The following is a 16,504-nucleotide window of genomic DNA, read 5'->3' on the forward strand; positions in this document are numbered from 1 at the left end:
CCCCTCCACTCCCCTGATTCCTTCCCTACCCCACACAACTCCCTTCTGAGACCCCCTAACTACTTTTCCTTCCATCTCTCCAGTTCAGATCCTCTACTTCACTCTTTTCCTACCTTCTACCCTCAGCTCAGATCCTCATTTCCCACTCCTAGCTCCCTCCTGTCACCTACTCACCTCATCTCCTCTCACCTGATTTCTCCACCTTTCATTGTAAAGATTCCTCCCTCCTTCTAATTCTGATATTCGCTCTCTAGCCCACACCTTTCTAGCTCCTCCTCCAATCGTAGATACTTCATTTTCTTTCTCAACTCTGACTCTGATGTATATAAATAATTAACCTACAACTGTAATTCTAGGCCTTTGTGTGTCCTGGGTCTTAGTTTTGTCTCTGACATAATCTTATATCTTTTTTTTTTCCCAGGGGATGTGCTGACAGAGCCCCTGGCTATCATTGAGGGCTATAACTCCTATTTCAGCTTCAGCCGCAATCGTAGTGGCTATTCTGGTAAATGGGATTTTCTGGGGACTTTAAATTAATAATGGAGGCAGATAGGGGGAAAGGGTTTCCAATATATGATTAGAGGGTAATAAGAAATTTAGGCTTTTAGTCCACAGAGCTAAAGCCATATAGAATTATGTGAAGGATAAAATTATCCTATTGAATCTCAGAAGCACAATAGTGTGGTGCTTGAGCTCTGGAGCCAGACTGCCTGGGTTTGAATCCTAGCTCACTTCCTAGCTGTGTACCCTCTGACAAATTAATCTCTTTATGCCTCAGGTTCCTGAGCTGGAAAATGGGGATAATGCCTACCTCCTAGGGCTATTACAAGGATTAACCTAATTAGTTCACATTGGAATGATAATAGCTAACATCTTTTGAACACTTCTTATATCTGTGTACAAACACTTAGAATATTAGTTGTTATAATTCTGTGGCTTTTGTAGATGAAGGAATCAAGACACCAGGGTTTGAGTAGAATTGCCCCAGGCTCTATGGAACCATCAATGGCCTTTGAGTTAGGAGAATTGTCAATACAGCCACACTTGATGAAGATGACTCAGGTGAACTGTGTGGGGGCAGCAGGCTGTGCAACAGGCTATTGGTTGCCAGGCCTGTTCAGAGTACTCTGTCTGTCCCCAGGTGTAGCCACTTTCTGTAAGGACAGTGCTACCCCAGTGGCTGCTGAAGAAGGCCTGAGTGGCCTGCTTGCCACTCAGCACGGGAATGTGGGTTGCTATGGAAACATGGATGCGTTCACCCAAGAGGAGCTTCGGGCTCTGGATAGTGAGGGTCGGGCCCTCCTCACACAGCACAAGATCCGGTAATAGCCCCCCTTACCCTGTCACTGAGCACTGCTGGTTCTACTCTGTAAGCGTGGTGATTCTGAGGCTAGACATGCATTCACGGTGGAAAACTTCCCAAACTTGCATTTCCTGGACTTTAGTTCTAGCTAGACTACTCACTATGTGACCCTGGGCAAATCCTGTTCCCCTTTGAGCCTTGAGCCCCCCGTCTGTGCAGTGGGTGGATGACCAGTAGGTCCAGCTCTCTTATTACCAGAGGCACTCCAAAAGCAACTTAGCCAGTGCTGAATTCATTGCCCCAAGCTACTCTCTTTCTGGGTGTCCTATCTTTGAGAATGGCAGCACCATCACCTGGTTTACCTGTGTGTCATCTCAAATGCCCCTCTCCTTGCCTCATCCATAGTCCCCAAGTCCTGTGCATGCCAGCTCATTCATGTCTGTCTGTGTTCATCCCACAGACAGCCATTAAGTGTAAGCCATGTGGTGTGGGGAGCAGAGGCTTGAAAATGACTCCTTTTTTTTGGGGGGGGGGTTCTCTAATCCACAGCACATGGGAAGGGAAGGAGAAGACCTTGACCCTAATCAACGTGTACTGTCCCCATGTGGACCCTGGGAAGCCTGAGCGGCTAGCCTTTAAGATGCGCTTCTATCGTTTGCTGCAGATCCGAGCAGAAGCCCTCCTGGCAGCTGGCAGGTACTGCAAGCCTGGGCAGCAAGGCTTCCTTGAGTTTGTCTTGGGATCTTTGTCTTTTGAGTTTCTTCACAGCTTAGTCGCAGACACCGGCATGCCTAGCTGAATAGGCCCTGCTCTCTAAGAGCTGTGAGGAAGACATAAATATGAGTTTTGTGTTCAGATACCTATCCTACCACCTCTTTTTACTTACTGAGAGCCCCAAAGGTAGTCCTGCCTCTATTTTCTCTTTTGCCGAATGAATGTATGAATCCCTACCTCATAGAATAGTTTTAAGGATGAAATGAGATGAGTAAGATAAAGTGCCTGGGAGCAAATAAAAAGTGTTATCTCAGGGAAGGACAGGAAAGTGAGGGTGGTTAGAGTAACCAAGGGACTCTTCCTAGAGGAGGTAGTATCTGAGCTCAACTTTGAAGGACCAGAAAGATGCCATTAGGCAGAGGTCAGTGAGACAGTCATGTCAAACAGGGAACGATATCATCTTTGGAGGTCAGAATTGGGTTGGTCAGGTGTAAAAGGCATCAAGGTTATGGTATGATTGATGAAGTAGGATGCTATGAGTTGCTGTTGGCTCTTACATTGGCCTCAATATGTGAGGTGGCATATCTGAGCTCTTGGGTCCAGGAGGAAATAGATGGGCCAGTACTACTGCTTCTCTCTCTTCAATGACCAGTTGATAATCCATGTTAATGTTTTTCAGCCATGTGATCATTCTCGGTGACCTGAACACAGCCCATCGCCCCATTGACCACTGGGATGCAGTCAACCTGGTAAGGCTCCCTCTAGGCCTTTGGCCTCACTCCTGACTGTGGTTGTGTTCAGCCAGCCAACCAATGCTGGTCTTTTGGCCCAGGGCAGCTTCCTTCTTGGAAAAGTAAAAATAGTATTCTTGAAGCACCGAAGATTGTTCATTCATTCAGTAGACATTACTGACCCTACCCTTGCCCTGGCCCTGAGCCATATGCTGTAGACTCAGTTCCCACTTAGTTCTGAGTCTTGGCCCTTCTGAGCTCTCTGTGTGGTGATAGGCTATGGACACATAACCAGCCAATTATGGAATGGTGTCTTCAGGGTTGAGGCAGAGATGGAAGCCCAGGAGGCTAGGGAGGCCAGAAATGGGATTCCTGGGCCAGGCTGGACATAAGGAGAGGCATTTGAAATGTCTGAGTCTTAAAAGATTAGTAGAATAGAGCTTTGAGGTGATGGCAGCAAAGCATTGTAGCATGAAAAAAGGCTGTGAGGTGAGAATTTGCCTGGTGTGCATGGGGAACTGTTAGAGGGTAACATGGGAAAGGAGGTGAGAGGCAGGAGATGGAGCTCCTTTGGGGGCAAGATTTCAAGGGCCTTAAACTTGACATTACCTTGGTCATTTTCCTGCTTATGAACCTTCAACACCTCCTTGTTACCTCTGATGTAGAGAAAACATCTAGGTTTTGCATTCAAGGCTCTTTCTGGTCTATGCTCTGTCTCCATTTTCGTCTTTTTTTTTTCCTTTTTTAAAATTATTATTATTTTTATTTTAATTAGTTTCAAGTGTATAGTACATTGGTTAGACATCTATATAGTTCATAAAATGATCCCCCCAATTGCTCCCTCCCTTCCCTGACCCTCCACCTAGCCAACGTATTAATGCTAACTGCATTCCCTATGCCGTGTTCCCCATCCCCGTGACCATCTATCGGCTACTGATTTGTACTTCTTTAACCTTTCACTCCATTCTCACAGCCCCCAAATCCCCTGCCCTGTCACCAAATTGTCCACTATATTTGAGTCTGTTTTTGATTAGTTTGTTCTTTTTATTCCTTAGATTCCACATATAAGTGAAATCATAGAGAGCTTATCTTTCTCTGTCTGACTTAAATACCTTCTAAGTCCATCAAAGCAATATCTTTTTCCATTCCTTTTCTTTTCATATGTAGGGGCCTTGTTTTCTTATCTTTTTAGCTACTCCTCTATCTTTTGGTTGGAGCACTTAATTCTTTTCCATTTAAGGTACTTACTGATAGGAATGTAGTTATTCCTGTTTTTGATACATGCTTTTTCTTCTTAAAGAAGTACCTCCAACATTTTCTGTAAAGCTGGCTTGGTGGTGATAAATTCCTTTAGCTTATTTTTGTCTGGGAAGCTCTATCTGTCCTTCAACTCTAAATGATAGCTTTGCTGGATCAATTATTCTTGGTTGTAGATAGTAGGTCTTCATCCCCTTGAATATTTTTTGCCAAGCCCTTCTGTCCTGCATAGTTTCTTTTGAGAAATCAGCTGCCAGTCTTATGGCTATTCCCTTATAAGTAATTATCTGTTTTCCTCTTGCTTCTTTTAATATTCTTTCTTTGTATTTAACCATTGGTATTTTAATTATGATGTGTCTTGGTGTGGGCCTCTTTGGATACCTGAGTTTTAGAATTCTCTGAGATTCCTGAGGTTTTATGTCCATTTCCTTCACCAGGTTAGGGAAGTTTTCCATCATTATTTCTTTGAACAACTGTTCAACATCTTGATTTTCTTCAGTTACGCCGATCAGACAGATATTTGGACCCTTAATAGTGTCCCATATCCTCCTTAAATTATTTTTATAGTCTTGGCATCTTATCTTTTGCCATTCTGATTGTGTGTCCTTGGCTTTCCCATCCTCTAGATAGGGCATTTGATCCTTTTCTTTATTCACTTTGTTTATTCCTTTATTTATTCCATTTAATATACTTCTCATCTCAGATAATGTGTTCTTCATTTCAGACCAGTTACCTTTTATAATTTCCATTTCCATTTTTATGTTTTTTTAATCTCTTTGCTGAATTTATCTATACTTCCCAAAAGTTCATTGAACATTTTTATAACGAATGTTTTGAACTCTGCATCTGTTAAATTACTTGACTCCATTATATCTGGATCTCTGTTCTCTTCTCTCATATGGTTTCTGCTTCTTTGTCTTCCCATTTAGGCTGCCTTTCTGTGTCTGTTTCTATGTACTAAGCAAAGTTCTTAAGTCTCCCAGTCTTATTAGTGTGGATTTGTGAAGTAGGTGTCCAGTAGCACAGTCCTGAGAAGGGTTCAGCTGTAGGCCAAATTTAGCCCAAATCTCTACCCCTCCGGGGCCACCAGTTAAGATTCAGCAAGCAATCCACAGATGCTGTGCTAATAGTTGCCTCAAAAGGCCACACCAGGAACTGAGGCCAGCTGCCTCCAGTGTGAGTCTAGGCACCACTCAGCAAGGAGTACCTGACTCGCCGAGGATATACCTGGATGTGGATTTGGTGGGGCTGTGAGTTGGGGGAGGTGGAGTTTCAGGGAATCCTTTGGAGCGACTTCTGTTATCCAGTTTGATGACTTCAAGGCTATGGCAGCGCTGTGTCTGTGCCCTAGGAGGGGGGAGGGTTCAACAGGAAACAATGGATACTGCCAGCACTTCTGTACAGAGGAGTCTTGCCTTGGCCCTCACTCCAACAATGCCTCCCTGTAAGTCCCTGGTGCCCCCTGCGCACAGTCAAATTGGCACTGGTGTTCAGAGTGAGGAGGTCTGTCAACGTGAAAATTCGCTCGTGGACGCGACCCCTTTAAAAGGCTTCTTCTACAACCTCCATCTCACGCAGCCTCTGGAGACTAGGCAGCCCCGCGTCCTCGCCCCTTCTTACTTTCTGCTGTTGCAGGGTGATTTCTTAGAGTTTTCCTTATTTGTATGGCTTGTTCATCAAGATCCCAGGCAATTTTTCCTTGCTGTTTCTTGTTTCCGTCACAATTTTAATTTGGTCTCTGGAGGGATGAACAGAGCTTCTATCATCTATGCCACTTTTTTCCCCCCTCCATTTTCATCTTTAGTACCTCTACCCACTCTGTCCACCTCATCCAGGTTGTCTTCTGTCTTTCCATTGGAAATTTATTCTGATTTTGGCTTTTCTCGCTATCCTCTGAATTGATGGGCATCCCCTTCCTTTTGTCTTTTTTCCTGAGTGCTTCTAGGCCAATGGCTTTCAACTCCTGAAAGCATATTATAACGAAGAGCTTTTACAAAAATATCAGTACCTTGACCAATTAAATCAAACTGTTGGGTGTTGGGGTAAGGTAGCAGTGTTTTAAAAGCTCCCAGGCTGATTTTATTGTACAGTCAGATTTGAGAACCGCTGTCCTATAATCTAGAAGCCAGTTCTCATCTTGCCTTGCCTCATGAGTTGGGGGCGGGGAGGTTCGGTAACTTAGGCTGGCATAGTTCAACTCAGCACTTGGTTTGGCCCAAAAGGGCTGTAGGAAGATTCGTTGATTAGTTTGCAGAAGAGCCACATAAACATAGATGTGGCTCTCAGCTGGTAAAATGGGCAGAAATGAGATAATGGTGGTGGTGATGTGATGGGGAAGGGGGTGTACACTACAGAGTATAGCCTTCAGTCCCTCCCTCCCTTTTTCCTCATCAGGCATTTACTCAGCTTGTTCTTTTTGCTTCCCTTGATAGTGTCAGATGCCTTCTCTCCTTAGTTCAGAACTATCCTAGATCTAAGTGTACCTCTTACCCTCTTCCTTTCAAGAAAAGGGAACCAATACTACTGGGTCATATGGCAAACAGTCTTTCCAAAATAGCAGAATATGTCCACTTCCTGCAAGACGATTCTTCTAGTCTTCTTATCTCCCTAAATGGCACCATCATCCATTTGGTTGCTCTAACCAGAAGCCTGGGAATTGTGTTAGTATTGTCCTTCTCTACCCTCTTTCCCGCATTTAGTTGGTCAGCGTGTATTGTAGAGTCTAGCTCCAAATCATCTTTTAATTTCACTTTTCTGTTTCGTCTAGCACCACCCTAATCTAAATGACCGTCATCTCTTGCTTGCGTGAACTAAAATGGTTATCTCCTGCTAGTATTCTGGCCCCAAGTCTGTTCTCCCCTCAATAATTTTGGGTATGCTGTCTCTTCCTTCCACAGGCCTGTCTTCTCTCAATTTGTAACACTCTCTGCTGGATTACTTTTGTGCAGCCTTTATTTCTCAACTCCAGATTACTTCTTGAAAGGCAACCTTGTTCATCCCCAGAAGGAGATCAGTTTTCCACTCTGTTCCTAGCATCATACCCGGCACATAATCAGTGTTCTTTGAACATTTGTTGCATTGAATGAGTGAGTGGGTGGATTGGATAGATGGATAAACTGGGGAGCAGAGCCAAAGGAACTATTAAGACATGGATCTTTGAAGCCCCTCAACTCATGGAGGGATGGTCAGTGAGGGCTTTGACACAAGATAAGCCAAATAGTGCCAGAGGGTTTAAATGAAAAGGCAACAGTCTTCTTAACTCTTGGCCCCAGCCCTACTTTGTAGAGGCAACCACTTTTAACTTCTATTTTCTATTCTTTTGGTGAGCAATTCTGAGAATTGCCTTGATTAAGCAAATAACAAATCAGTAAGGATGGAAATTGAATCCCAGTTTTGCCAATTTTGGACTGTGTGACCTTGAGCAGTAGTCTTTGGGACAACCATGTTTTCTTATCTATCAAATGAAGCAGTTAGTCTAAGTCCCTTCCAGTTCTAGTCATCTAGTTTTATTTCTTTCTTCATCTCCTTTCTCCTTTTCCAGGAATGCTTTGAAGAGGACCCAGGACGCAAGTGGATGGATGGCTTGCTCAGTAATCTGGGTTGCCAGGCTGGGTCCCATGTAGGACCCTTCATTGATAGCTACCGCTGCTTCCAGCCAAAGCAGAAGGGGGCCTTCACCTGCTGGTCAGTAGTCACTGGTGCCCGCCATCTGAACTATGGCTCCCGGCTTGACTATGTGCTGGGGGACAGGACCCTGGTCATAGACACCTTCCAGGCCTCCTTCCTACTGCCTGAGGTGATGGGCTCTGACCACTGCCCTGTGGGTGCAGTCTTGAGTGTGTCCTCTGTGCCTGCCAAACAGTGCCCACCTCTTTGCACCCGCTTCCTCCCCGAGTTTGCAGGCACCCAGCTCAAGATCCTTCACTTCCTAGTTCACCACAAACAAGATCCTGTGTTCAAGCAGTCAGCGCTGCAGCTCAGCAATCAAACCCAGGTACAGATGCGCCAAAACAAAGCCCACATGCGTTCAACCAGGCCTCGGCCAAGTCAGGCTGGCTCCAGCAAAGGCCAAAAAAAACTGATGAGCTACTTTCAGCCGTCCTCCAGCCATTCTCGAGTTTCTCCTAACTTGGAGCTTCCTAACCTGGATGCCCTTGTGACTCCAAAGACCCCAGAAGATGAGGTAATGGCCAAAGTGGTGGAGGTACAGACCAAGGCTTCAAAGGCAGAAGATGAAAAGGACCTACGGACCTCATTTTGGAAGTCAGTGTTGGGGGGGCCCTTGCCTATGCCCCTCTGCAGGGGCCATGGGGAGCCATGTGTGATGCGAACTGTGAAGAAGCCAGGACCCAACCTGGGCCGCCACTTCTACATGTGCGCCAGGCCCCGGGGTCCTCCCACTGATCCTTCTTCTCGCTGCAACTTCTTCCTCTGGAGCAGGCCCAGCTGAACCAACCCAGGCCTAGGGATGTCTGGCATGGTCAACCCTGTACATGATCTGAGGCCAACACTCCTAAGCTGCCACCTCCTCCCTCAAGGCTTCTTTCCCTGCCTTCTCCTCTTCCAACCTCCTCAAGGACCCTTTTTCTTTTTTCCCTTCCTCCTCTAAGGTCTCTTCCTCTCTCCTTCCTGCCAAGCTCCTCTTCATTGGTGAGTTTATAGTTCTTTAATGCTGTGACCCAGTCCCCCAGCCCACTTCCCACCTTTCCTGTAGGAAGTACATAGGAACCAGTTGCTTCAAGAAGATTTTAAACCCTTTCCTTCCTTGGGAAATGTATCTGTGCCTAAATAAAGTCTCTGTTTTAGTGCACCATGTCATGTGGACATTTTGGATATGCTCCATGAATTTGAGTCAGAGATGTTATCTTAATACTGGGTTTGTCAACTGCCTATAGCTCTCAAGGAGAGGGGAGGAAGGAGGAGTGGTGCTCACCATAAAGGGCTCTGCTGAGTTGTAGGGGTTTTCTGCACTACTGAGATTGGATCAGCAAGGGAGGTGGGTATGGTGTGGCAGAAAGCTTAGGTGGGCTGTGTAGCCGTAAACCAGTGTTTCCCAACTGGTTTGTCCAACAGCTGCCACAAATGGATTGCAGGGTACAAAGAGATAGGTCCTTCAGTTCTAGAGTTTCCAGGCACAAGTGTCAGGAAAGAATGCCTCCTAGGCAAGTATTATTAGTTGACCCAAGTGTGCCATGCCAATGTTTTCTGTATGCTGTGACCTGGAAAGTTTGGGAGCACTGCCTTGAACAAGTTGCTTACTATAGTCAACCTCTTTCTCACCTTGGAAAATGAAATGGGGCTGATAAGTCCTGTTCTATAAAGTATTGTGAGAAGGAAAGAGGATAATTAATTGAGGAAGACATCCATTCCCTCTGATGGAAAATACCTCCAATGTTTTGGGGAACTGCTACTCTTACAGGCAGTTTGGTTAGGGCCAACTCTATCCCCTGAATTGAGAGGCTATCTAAGGCCCAAATTTCCAGGCCTACCAGTGAAGAGTCAGTCCCCAGATTTTTATTTAAATCATTGGAAAAGAGCCATTTCAAATAAACCTGCCAAGTGTCTCAACACTTTGTGCAACTTTACTGTGTAGTTTGCCCATCTTTTTCTGGATTTCATTTTTCCTGTCAGTAAAATGGAGTGGTTAGACCAACAAATGATCTGTGGTTTCCTGATGGCTCTGCCACTTGTCTTAGGGAGTCAGATGTAGTGCAGTTGTCTGTTCTCTGTCCAACAGAGGGCTACAAATGCTGCAGTTTGCTCTTTATTTGTTTTCAGACTCAGGTCAGCTGGAGGCACACAACAAAGCAGAGGACAGGAGGTGCAGTTCCAAGTGAAGTGCAGGTGGGGTGGGAATCTGAGGTAGTTGGCTTTTCAGGCATAGGTGGTGACATACTGGGGCCCCATGTTCCCAAAGTAGGAGCGTTCCCACTCACTCATAAGCTCGAAGTGCACAGGACGGCGACAGAAATTGCAGGCAGCAATAGATACATCCTGGAGGGGCAGCCCCACCTCAGTCCAAGCTACCAGCAGCTTCTCTGAAAGTGGTCGGAGGGATGGGAAGGACAGAATTGGTTAGACTAAGTCTTAATCCCTGTGTCACAGTACAGATGTGCCAAGATATCGATCCCCTCAACCCTTCAAGATGGAAGTAGACTCCTGTTTGCTCCATTGTGTGCTATCAATGTTACCATTTGTATATGAGTGCTGCGGTGTATAAATGTTTGGGAAACACTTATTTGACATAATTTATATCTGTACTGTCCTGGCCTGGACCACCCCCTAAGTACAGGACATGCTGTAGCCCAGGAAGTGAATTCATCTGTTTGGAAACTCAGCCTGGTGAGGAAGATGACACTGACAGTAACTACACAGTATCATCAGTGTTGTGACCTGAGCCTGCCTCCACTGTTGGAAATGCCTCAGGTATGTGCCAGGGCTCTGTGGCTTTTTTTTTAATGCTCGCTCCCTGGGTGACCTCATCCAGTCTCATGGCTTTAAACAATTTATGCTGATGATTCTGAAATTTTCATCTCCAGCCCAAACCTTTTTCCTGAATTTTAGATTTGTATATCCAATTGCCTTTCTATATCGCTACCTGGATGTCTAATAGGCCTCTATAATTTAACATGAGCACAACTGAGTAACTGATCCCTCTACTCTCCACCAAGCCTACTCTACTTTCAGCTTAACCCATCTCAGTTAATGACAATTCCAATTGCTCAGTCCATAAGTTTTAGAGACATCTTTATTTTTCTCTCTCCTACCACACATCCAATTTATCAGCAAAGACCATTGGTTCCACCTTCAAAATCTGACCACTTCTCATCACCCCCAATGCTATCATCAGGTCTGAGTCACCATCCTCTTACCTGGAATACTGTAGTAGCCTCCTAATGGGTTTCCCTGCTTTCATTCTTTCTCCCTTTCAGTCTATTCTCAACATAGAAATTGCAGCAATTCTGTTAAAACCTGAGTCAGTATATCACTTCTCTGCTCAAATCTTCCAAAAGGCTCTCCATTTCAGAGTTAAAGCCCAAATCCTTACAATGGCCTACAATACCCTACAGAGTCTGGGCCCACATTACCCTCTGTCCTCAATTTTCTATCTCCCTCCTGCTTATGCCACTCCATATATACTCATCTCCTTATTCCTCAAATACAAAAGGAATAAGCCTGTGTTAGGGTCTTTCCTGCCTTAGGCCATTCTGTATGCCTTAGATGCCCTTCCCTTAGATATCTGTCCAGCTAACTTCTTCATTTCCTTTATATATTTGCTCAAGTGTCATCTTTATCTCTACCTTTTATAGTCCTCCAATTTCTCCTCCAATCGAGCCCCTGTCCCCCTAGCTCTATTTTTTTTTCCTGCTCTATTTTTTTTTCATAGTGCTTAGAACTACCAGGCTATATACAGTTGACCCTTGAACAATGTGGGAGTTAGCAGCACCTATCCCTGCACGGTCAAACATTCTCATATAACTTTTGACTTCCCCAAAGCTTAATTACAGTCCCTCATTATCCACAGGGGCTTGGTTCCAGGATACCCCGTGGATACCAAAATTTGCTGATGCTCATGTCCCTTACATAAAATGGCATAGAACAGTGCATACGGTCAGCCTTCCACATCTGCAGATTCCCAACCACTAATCAGAAATATTGTTTTTGATCCAAAGTTTATTGAATCCACAGATACAGAGGGCTGACTGCATGTATGTGTGTGTGTGTGTGTATACACATATATATTTTAAAATCCATGTAGAAGTGGACCTACACAATTCTAGCCTGTGTTGTTTAAGGGTCAACTATGATTCGCTTATTTTTAAAGCATTTTTTTTTTACTATTTTCTTCTAATAGAACGTAAGCACCAGAAGGATAGGGATTTGGTGTCTTGTTTACTACTGAATTCCCCAGTACCTAGAACAATGTCTAGTACACAGTAGATATTCAATAAATATTTGTTGAATGAATGAATGAAAGAATGTGTAATTAAGTAAAGAAGATAAAAGAAAAGGAAGGAAGTCAGAGGAAGAGTTGAGGGAGGGCATTCCAATCAGAAGGGAGAGTTATTAGCAAAGTCTTAGAGTTATGTAAGAGAATAGAGCAAAATGAGGGAACTACAAGTCATTCAGTGTAGCTAAAGAAATAAAGCGAATGTGGGTGAAAAAATGAGGGCATAAGGATCACCACATTGAAGGCACTAAATGTCATGCCAAGATGCTTCGACTATTCTATATACCAGTGATCTCCAAGTTTTGGACTATACATTCTATCAGTACAAACATTTTAGCATGTACTACCAATCTCTATATATTTGTTTATATACTCTATACATGTATCATTGCCATTCTATATATTAAAGATCAATATTATTAATGCTCAATTTCCTATTTTTAAGATTAAAAAGTTAACATAAGATTCTAATAAATTCCCTCACTTTATGGATCATCATCTTGCATACCTCACCTTGGAGACAACTGCTGTAGTCTAGACAATAAAGAAACATGAAGAGGCTTAAGCAAGGGAGCTATATGGTCAGATTTTTAGAAAAATTCCCCAGGTGGTCAGTATGGAAAAGGGATTAGAAGCAAAAGAGAAGAAAAATTAGGAAAAAAATCACATTTATATTGATTTAAAAAGTATCAATGGAGAAAAGAATAGGTTTGAGAGATTGTAGAAAATATGTGCAATATTTCAGGATGGATTGGCTTTAGGTTTGAAGGACTGGTGGAGTCATGGTGGATAACACTTATATTTCTTTCCTGCAAGCGCCCAGTATAAGTGGACACTCAGTGAACTGAAGGTGCCGAGAGCTCTATAATTGAAGCCCAGAACAACTGAGAAGACTAAGCTGAAGGTTCAGAAATCTGGATCATCAGCTCAGAGAAGTAGTAGACTAAGTGGTTATGACCATGGAGGTAGAAACAGACTCCCCAGTTCAAATCTAGTAGCCATGTGACCTTGGACCAGTTACTATATATTTTTATGCTTCAATTTCCACATATGTAAAATGGAAGTGCTAATAATAGCATCACTGCCACATGAAGATTAGATGAGTTAATACATGTAAAGCGTTTAGAATGGTGCTTGGTACATGATAAGTACTTAATGAATCTTGGCTAGCATTATTTAATGTTTTTGAATGAATGAATGAATGAATGGTACCTCCTATCTTGTCTTCCTTGAACTTATATACTGTCTGTGCTCCAGACAAACAGAGTGACTGTTGCCAATGCATGCCTTCTGTTTTCCTATCTCTAGGTCCTTGCTGATGATATTCCCTTATTCTGGAATGCCTTACACCACTTCAAGGTACCACATGAGGACTTTCATGTCTATGTCTGTCACCTCCTCTAGACCATTGACTGCCTACGTGTCTATCACCTAACAGACCTAGAATAAGCACCTGCTCTATGCTAGGCCCTGTGCTAAAAACTGTACCCAACAGGAACCAAGTAAACTTTAGGTAAATTGACTAAACTTCCATCTTTTAGGATAAAACACAAGCTAGTCAGTCAGCTCTACAAGTCACTCAATCCAGTCCCTGTTTTGTGTTGTCTTTGTAGACTCATAGATTGACACTCCCCTCACCTACTTCATTGCTGCTATCCTACATTCCAGTAACACCTACTTATTCTTGATATATCCCAGGCTGCTTCTCACCTTCCTCCTTGCCTTTCTTCATGTTCTTCCCTCTGCTAGGAATACTTCTATACCCTCTTTCTTCCCTTGGCCCTGTACCACTCACTTTGAAAGACTCAGCTCAGGTGTTAATCTCCACTTGGAAAACTGTCTTGAATCCCATAGGTTGGGTCTGGCCCCTTCTCTCTGTCCCCACAACTCCCCCATGCACTGTCTTTGTTGAACTTTGATCACTCTTTGAAGTCATTGTTTGTGTGTGCTATGACCTCCTTAACCAAAATGGAGCCCTAGAATTCTATGGACTGTTTCTCATTCACTTATGACCCCAGTATAGGGTCTGACACACAATAGATGTTCCAGAAATATATTTTTAAAGTGAATGGCATCTATTATCTCAACTTTTTCAGGTCCTGGGGCCAAAAGGAGGGAGAGTGCTGTAGGCAACCATGTTGAAGACTTACCCACAAAGTCTTCCATCATCTGAGGGCTATGGTGTGGGGAGGGTGCCAGACGCAGAAGCTCCTCACCCCGAGGGACAGTTGGGTAGTTGATGGCCTGCACATAGATGCTATGCTTGGAGAGCAGGAGATCACAGATCTTGCTGTTCAGTGCTGCATCACCCACCTAGGCTCAGGAGAAAAGCCTGTCAGTATCTGCTTCCCTGAACCCTCCTATTACTAGCTCCATTAAGCAGGTGGATTGAACCAGGTCAAGTAACATTACTGAATTTTGGGACATATTTTTATAAGAGGCTTAGTCAGTGGCATCTCCAGAATATCTATCAAGGAGTTTCTCAGAGGCAGCAATCAAATTTTAAGGGGATGGGGTGGAGGTGGTACTAAAGACTTTGTCTTGAAGCTGTTTGCAAAACAAGCATGATGGTTTTACTTAGCTAGAATGTAAATTTTGGGTGGTTCTGGATAAGAAGATAAATCCCTCACGCCATCTCTGGGGTGCTCTCACAGGATTAATTTAAAAAAAAACCAGATATTTACAAAATCAGCCTTTCAAGTGAATATTGAGTTAGCCCAAGGAGCAATGACTATTTCTCGTCTATAAAATAGTAACAGAGAAGTATCCTCCCCACATCCTGACTTACCAGCACACACAAATAGATGTTATTTAAGAAAGAAGTAGCAGCTCATTTTTAAAGGCAGTAAACACTTTGTTAGAAATCCAAAATAGCAGCTAGCTAGTCCCATGGCTTTTGATTTTATATTTTCTTACTTCAATTATCAGTAAGAAATAGGTTTCACACCATGACCTTACTATACACATATACACATACACATATATACATACATGTGCATATAATCATATACGAAACTAAAATAGATTTCTCATAAAATGATACCATTACTATGTATAATGTGCTCCAACATTTTCTATTTGTTAATGTTAGTCATAACCTACTAAAGTGATGTTATGACCCACTAGTCTTGATGCACAGTTTGAAAAACACTGAATTGTAAGTCATGGGTACACAATATTGTGAGGGTCTGGACAGTCTAATAATCATGACATAATAGCTAATGCAAAAAAAAACTGGCTAATCCAGAACAGCTGATAATTTTTCAAAAAGTGTTAGTAGGAAAGCAAAGAGTTGATGACAGGAGCAGTAGTTTGTTTGTAAGGTGTGGGAAGGCTTCCAGAAGAGATAGGAGGGGAAGGCAATGGGAAGGGTGGGGTTCTCACCCGGATGGGGATGATGTGGCTGGGGCAGGGGATAACAGGAAGGCCCCTGTCCATTAGTAGCTGGCGCATGTGCTTGACATTGCGTTGGTGGGCCCGCCGCAGGGCTTGGCCCTCCTCTCCCTTGAGCAGCCGCACAGATTCCAGAGCCCCAGAGAGTACCATGGGAGGCAGTGAAGTGGTGAAGATGAAGCCAGCAGCATAGGAACGCACCATGTCCACCAAGTTACGGGTGCTGGCAATGTAGCCACCCACACAGCCAAAGGCCTTGCCTGGAGATGGGAAGAGGATATGCACAGACCCCATTATCAGTGCCCAGAGGAACAAGGTCATGCCCCAGGTAACACAAGGATGTACACCAGAAGCTGGAGTTCTGTACTCCCTTCCATGACAAGGCAGACAGAACTGATAATTCTGCTGCTTTGCGATAAGACTTTCAAGGCCTTGCCATATGCAGTGACAAGATAAGCAGGAAGTGGGTGGGGATCTTCATCTGGTTAGGCCCAAAAGTGGAGCTAAGATGAAGCTTGGGGCTGGGTGGGAAAGGAATTTAGAACTACAACTCTCCACTTACTGAGTAGAACCTGGCTATCTGGCCCAACTCAGGGTCTTTTAAAAAAACCCAGATATTTTTTTCAACAGCTCTGCAGTGAAGACAGAGTAAAAGGAAGGAATCCAGGAGTTCCACAGCTTGGGCTGTGAATTCTACTCAAATAGCTCCTGCAGCTTTGGAGAGGAGAAAAAAGGGTCTTGCAGGGGACTCTGTTCTGGATTGTATGTATGAGCAGTTCAAGTCACTCACCAAGAGTTCCAGAAATGATGTCAATCTTGTGCATAATTCCATCACGCTCCCCAATCCCAGCGCCCCGGGAACCATATAGTCCTACAGCATGAACCTCATCCACGAAGGTCAGAGCCCCATACTGATGGGCTATATCACACAACTCCTCAAGGGGACAGATGGCACCTGAGCAAAGCCAAGGAATAGAGGTAAGAAGTCATAACCCTTCCCCAGCTCCATTTAAAGCATGGAATTTACAACCCACAACTACTTTAGGACTATTCCAAATCTCTTTGTATGTGTTGACTGCCTTCAACTCACTCCTGCTCAAGTGTGCTAGCTCTCCCATTTTCTCTCTCCCTCCCTCTCTTCTTTCTCTCTCTCCC

At 44.0% G+C, this 16,504-nt stretch overlaps 2 protein-coding genes across 3 annotated transcripts in view; one reads left to right on the forward strand and one right to left on the reverse strand.

Moving 5' to 3' along the window:
* Positions 1-8,818, forward strand: part of APEX2 (apurinic/apyrimidinic endodeoxyribonuclease 2) — a 9,688-nt gene extending 870 nt beyond the window's left edge. The window contains exons 2-6 of the mRNA XM_039851397.1: positions 422-505; positions 1,142-1,322; positions 1,853-1,999; positions 2,697-2,766; positions 7,547-8,818. Coding sequence (XP_039707331.1) covers positions 422-505; positions 1,142-1,322; positions 1,853-1,999; positions 2,697-2,766; positions 7,547-8,455 — 1,391 coding nt within the window. The 3' untranslated portion in view covers positions 8,456-8,818. The remainder of the gene's footprint in view (positions 1-421; positions 506-1,141; positions 1,323-1,852; positions 2,000-2,696; positions 2,767-7,546) is intronic.
* Positions 8,819-9,756: 938 nt separating this feature from the next.
* The window catches only part of ALAS2 (5'-aminolevulinate synthase 2), a 22,845-nt gene continuing 16,097 nt past the window's right edge, over positions 9,757-16,504 (reverse strand). For both annotated transcript variants that reach the window (XM_039851394.1, XM_039851396.1), the window contains exons 8-11: positions 16,140-16,304; positions 15,341-15,609; positions 14,107-14,269; positions 9,757-10,043 (exon numbers count right to left, since the gene is read on the reverse strand). In XM_039851394.1, the coding sequence (XP_039707328.1) occupies positions 9,880-10,043; positions 14,107-14,269; positions 15,341-15,609; positions 16,140-16,304 (761 nt within the window). In that variant the 3' untranslated portion in view covers positions 9,757-9,879. The remainder of the gene's footprint in view (positions 10,044-14,106; positions 14,270-15,340; positions 15,610-16,139; positions 16,305-16,504) is intronic.

The sequence above is a fragment of the Pteropus medius genome, unplaced genomic scaffold, assembly GCF_902729225.1.
Source record: "Pteropus medius unplaced genomic scaffold, Ma_sr-lr_union100, whole genome shotgun sequence".
Lineage (NCBI taxonomy): Eukaryota > Metazoa > Chordata > Mammalia > Chiroptera > Pteropodidae > Pteropus > Pteropus medius.